Source organism: Echinops telfairi, unplaced genomic scaffold (assembly GCF_000313985.2).
Source record: "Echinops telfairi isolate 266 unplaced genomic scaffold, ASM31398v2 ScPeMD7_2;HRSCAF=8, whole genome shotgun sequence".
NCBI lineage: Eukaryota > Metazoa > Chordata > Mammalia > Afrosoricida > Tenrecidae > Echinops > Echinops telfairi.
In genome coordinates, this window is record NW_022103898.1 from 63,149,290 (window position 1) to 63,155,160 (window position 5,871).

The 5,871-nt window shown below is 39.7% G+C and overlaps 1 protein-coding gene across 1 annotated transcript; it reads right to left on the reverse strand.

Moving 5' to 3' along the window:
- Window positions 1-273: 273 nt before the first annotated feature.
- On the reverse strand, window positions 274-5,029 carry LOC101657487 (lysozyme C-like). Its single transcript, XM_004700459.1, has 4 exons — window positions 4,894-5,029; window positions 2,359-2,520; window positions 918-996; window positions 274-340 (listed from the first exon to the last, which is right to left on the reverse strand). The coding sequence occupies exons 1-4, from the start codon at window positions 5,027-5,029 to the stop codon at window positions 274-276; spliced, it is 444 nt and encodes a 147-aa protein (XP_004700516.1).
- Between the last annotated feature and the right edge of the window lie 842 nt (window positions 5,030-5,871).

The window sequence follows — 5,871 nt, forward strand, 5'->3', positions numbered from 1 at the left end:
CCACAGGGGCAGCTATAAGTTGGAAATGAGCCAATGGCAGTGAGTTTTTATATACTGTTAAAGTCCAGGAAAATTAATTCTCTAAAACATGTCATTGCAAAGCTACCTTTTGTGTAAGAGATGGAAAATAATGATTTGCTTTTCAATTTTCACTCAAACATCAGTTCAAATAGGTGTGCTTCTGTATTTGAGAAAATGATACACAATAAATGGAATATTCTGTTAAAAAAAAGAAAGGAGGCAAGGATGCACTGAAGTCAGAAGAGTGCACAGTTAAACTCCACAGCCTTGTACATATTGAGTGAGATCCCGGTTCTCACAACGGTTTCTCCATGCCACCCTGTAACAAAAGGGAAGACGTACCGTGAAAGGGTTAATTAAGATCCCTTCATCGTAATACACACCCTTCAAATTTTGTCATGGAAAAGTATTTTTTTCAATAAATAAAATATAGTCTATGCACAGAATCAGGTATTACTGTCTATTAAAGGCAGCTATGCAGACAAAGCACTGCACTCCCTCCTTAGGCCTCCCCAGAGCATAAGAATGTGGAATTCACAGGTAGAGTTAGTTAAGGTAGATTATCTCTTCCAATATTGAGGTCTTAAATTGCTCAGCATAAACCTAAAGGTGCAATTTTAATTCTTAGTAGCATAGTTTGGCCTTTAAAATACAGCTCTCGGCACATATCAATAACCGCCCCCCCAAAAAAAAATCAAACCCAAACACTCCACTCCCTTGAGTCTTTTTGACTCATGCAGATCATACATAGAGTTTCTGAGGCTGTAAAGCTCTACAGGAGCAGACGGCCTCATCTTCTCCCTTGGAGCGGCTCGTTGGGCATGCACAGCCCACTTGTGCTTAGTAGACCAATGCGTACCCGCCACCATTCACCCCTTTAACACCTGAAAACATACCATCCTTTAATGCCCTGTGGACGACTCACAACCTCCTTCGCACATGCTACAGCTTGAGTGATATCATCTTTTAGCAGAGCTGAAAAAGAAGAGATGAGACATCAAACAACTTTGATGGAAATCTTACTATATGCTTATGTGTAAATAGCTTACTCTACTGGGCTGAGGAAAGAACACCATACAAGGATCCATTTATCTAAGAATAGGGGGAAGATTTATCTTCATACTATCACATTTGCCATAAAACAAACAAATGTGTTTATTATTCACAAAGTTTTAAAAAAGTTCCAAATTATTCATTAATTCAGTCGTAGGTCCTGTGTGTCCTGTGTAATAAAAAAGAAACAAAACAGCCCGGTAATTTTTTATTTAGAAATACAACTTCTAGGAAATCACTGAAGAAATAGTGGGGCCCCAAGGGCTCAAATAGAAAGTAAATGTCTAGAAAATGTTTATGGGAACAAATGTACAAATATGCTTGATATAATTGATGCATGGAATGTTATAAAAGCTGTAATAACCCCAAATAAAATGATTTTTAAGAAAAGGAAAGAAATAGGAGCAAACCCAAAGGTTCAGTGAAGGATTTCCATAGTAATTTAAAAAAGGAAAAGTGAAATTATTTAAGTTTCTCCAACAGGAGTTGAATGAATAAACAGTGAAATATCTGTGTGATGAAATTCTATTCATCTTTCAAATATGGTAATATGCCTTACCACAGAGATCACTTTAAACAATAAAAAGAGAAAAAAGAAGCAAACCCTAGGCATCAAGTCCAACCCCACTGAACGGAGCAGCCCTGCTCCTCAGGGTCTCAGAGACTGAGTCTGCACAGGTGCAGACAGCTCTTCTGGGTAGCAGCTCAGCACTCAACTCACTGTGCCACCACAGCTCCATAAACAATTAAAAGCATATTGTAAAGCAGTAGACAATTTCATTTTCACAAGAAATTGTTGACATATATATATGTGTGTAACCATGCACATGATACAGCTTTACATTCATTTACATGAATGATACATAGTACAGAAAAATATATACCCAAAGTAAATCATGTTTGATTATGCAGTTTTGTTTCTTAGTATTTCCTAGTATTTATTCAATGGCCACAGATGATTATGTAATTCCAAAAAGTTAAAACTAGATTTAACAAACTATTCTAAAAGTAATCTTCTCTATTAGAGATTTAAGATTTTAAAATATAATCATATCAATTTTGTAGTACTTATTTGTAATGCTATGCATTAAACATCTGTATATTATTTTACATGAGATCAACCAAATATTTTTTAATCCACAAAAGTCAATAAATTCCCTTGAGTTTGAGCTGGAGTTCTTCTGTGTCCCTGATAAGCCCTTCGAGCCTCTCACATTGGCACTGAATCTCTGGGAAGTATAACCAGATGTGTCCTGTGCACCACTCAGCCTTAACTAGTCTTACCGTTGCAGGATACACGGCAGGCATTACGTGATCTTGGGGTTTTGCCATCATTGCACCAGTAGTGGCTATTGATCTGAAAAATTCCATAGTTTGAGCTTTTGCCTCGAATGTGTTTTTTAACTTGGGTGTTATAACTACTCTCCCATTTGATCAAGCACATCCCTGAAAAGTAATAAGGAAGCAATACCAAATCACTCACACTGTGTGTATAAAGATGTATTCAACTTGAAAAATATCTTAATACTTCAGCATTTTTCAAAGAGACAAACCCCAAACCACCACCACCACCACCACCCCACTACAGGGTGGATTCTACCCATAATAACTCAGGGTAGGGGTTTCTGAGACAGTAAGTCTTCATGAGATAGCCTCATATTTCCCCCTCAGTTGGGCTGGTTGGTTTGAACCAATGAGTTTGTTGTTCACAGTGTCACACTCAACACACGAAGCCACACCCGTTCCTCTTACTGTTAAATGGTCCTCTATCAAGATTCTTAATTGCCATTCAGGTAATTTTATAAGACTAATGGAACAAGAAAACATACTTTTAAAACTATAAAAGTTCTTCCATTATTTTTCTCCTCTGCAAACTCCTCAGGCACCCTAGTGGTGCCGTGGGTCAAGTGCCCGGCAGGGAACTCCGAAGTTTGCAGTTGAAACACACCAGCTACTCCTTGGGAGAAAGCTGAGGCTGTCTGCTCCAGGCAGGTTTATAATCTCAGGAGCCCTACGATGCACTACTACTTGGTCCTTATGAGTCTCTCTGAGTTCGAATGGACTTGATAGCAGTGTATTCGGATCCCTCAGGCAACGGTCAGCCTAGAGCAGAAGAGACTAGGCCAGAGTTGCTTAGGGGATTTCCTAAATGTGCACTTCATGGGCACCCTGTGCATATCAGAGTCCAACAGTGTTGCACAGGGTTCTGAACGACTGTGTTTTCTTCCAAGGCACCTCTGAGTGGACCCCCACCCCCACCCTCTCAGTTAGCAGCGGAGGCGGTGACCCACTTGCACCACCCACGGATTCTTCAGCTGATGGACAAATGCTTTTGAGTAAAGAAATGAAGAGTTTTCTGAGAGGCAGATGGTTCCATAAAATCCCCAAAGGGATGTTGAATGGCAAGTCAAACGACAGAACAGGAATATTTCATCAATGAATCATTAATTCACTTAATTATTCAAAACTAGTCACTGAGGGGAAATATGTGAATTCCAACTGAAAAGTATAGAGTAACTTTTAATATAGGGCACCTTTTGAAGTATCTGGAAGAAAATGAAAATTTATTAATCAAGTGAATAAGACTAATAAAAAATAACATTAACGCTGCGTCCAGGGATCATTATGTAATATAGATCCTAAGGACAAATGGAATCTGATTGCCTTTGTATTGGGAGCTCAGCATCATTTTTTTTATGTTATTATTAAAAATCCTGTATCATGACTCACTCAAACTCAGTGTCATCGAGTCTGTATTGAGTAATAGTGACCCTCTGTGCGTTTTGAATCTGTGCATGAATAGAAAGTCCAGTCTTTCTCCCTTAGAGCTGCTGGTGGTTTTGAACTGCTGACCATGTGGATCGCCGCCCAATGAGTAACCAGAATACCACCAGGGCTCCTCGTGTCAAAGCAGGGGAGTTATAACAATATAATCCATCACTCTAGGCTCTCAAGAACTAAATTACAAAATGAAAATAGCTAGAATTGATTAAGGGGTTGACAGAGATGTTCAGGGTTTTCCACTGTCCCTTTTAAGTCAGCCAACTTGTGCTATGGAGCCTGAAATAATGGGCAAATTCAGTGGAACAATGGATGCTCTTACACAAAGAAAGGAAGGAATTTAGTCCTCTCATTCCCTTATTCCTCAAACTGCTGTTTCTTATTTTACAGTAGCCAGTTTGTGTTTCAAACCATTTCAAGTATATGAAAAGAAAAATTCCACTTCACTAATAGCCTCTTGGTCATTGATTGATTTGCCGCCCCCCCCCCCCTCTTCCGCAGTGTGTGTATGTGTTAGTCTGGCCAGGCCTTGGTTCCAAGTGCCATGTCCCAGCTTTCTTCAAGTTAGCCCTTACTTGAGTCACACTTTTGAACTTGTGAAAGATAACGGGAGAGAGAGACAGAGAAACAAAGTGGGATTAGGGAGAACTAAGGACCTAACGACTTTTCAAGGAGAACCAAGAGTAGAGAGTATCCTTTGGACCCTGGAATCCCTGCAGTGAGGACATCCCAGACTTTGAGGGCCATTGATGCCAAGACACATGGGGTGCTCCAAGGAATGCTGGCCCACAGATGTTGAAAGGAGACAAAGACCGGTCCCTAGAGCTGACACTTCAACTTGACCTTGAAGCCTCCTAAACTGTGTTTTATCTGGAAGCCTCCTAAACTATTTTTCTTTTTGTGATGCCCTTCCACATGTCGTATGTCTTATAGCAGCATTAGGCATCTAAGACACTTTCTTTAGATCTATCCTCTCCTACTGTTCTTCTACCCACATATAACTACCATATGTGGAAATACAAAGGAGAGCCAACTTACAGTTTGCCAAGCTAATTCCCTCGTAGCCATCCATTCTAAGTTCTTTCAACCTTTTGGCCAGCTCACACCTTTTAAAGACCTTTCCCTGGACGGTGACTGAAAGGAAGAGAAACCCCAGAATAAGGAGCACCTTCATGTTGACTGGGAAGTCGAACCACTCAACTGAGCAGGAGGACCTAAGTCCAGTATTTAACATCTTTTAACTTCCTTCTTTGCCTTTGAGGGCCCCACCCTTTGACATATGCTGAAAACAGGATGGTTTATTGGTCAATAGGCTTTAAAGGATTTCTTTTTGTGTTGGAATAAAGAGACCTAGTGTCCTAAGTATTACAGGAAAATATGATGAAATAACTGTGTTTAAACACTTGGATCAGAAATAATTGGGAATTAAAATGTTTCCAAACCAGAAATGTTTTCCTTTACTTTGAATTTGACCAATGTTAAAGGGAAAACAAACATTTATGTAACACAAAGTGTGCCAATTACATGAATAATAATGATTACTATGAAGAAGACTATGTTCTAGAATGGAATGTGTCATAATTGTACAACACTTCTTGATATGATTGAATTATTGAATTGTATGATATGTGGATGAATGCTAATAAAATGGTCAAAAAATAATAAAAAATTGAGATGGTGGGGGAGAAGATGGTGCCCTGCTATTTAAAGATATAGTGTCTGCGGTCTTAGAAGCTTGAAGCCAAACAAGTGGCCATCTAACAGGGAAGCAACAAAGCCCACAACAAAGAAGCACACCAGCCTGTGTGAACCTGAGGTGTCCATGGAAACAGTCATCCGAAGTTCAAAAATAAACAACTTCATCAAGGTAATGGAGAGGGGTCAAGGTGGAGACCCAGAGTCCATCGTGGATAATTAGGCATTGCCATACAGAGGGGCTCCACGGAGCAGAAAATACATCCAGGCGGCAGTTTATCGTCAAGGAAACGCACAACACTCCTCTGATTTCTTTAATCC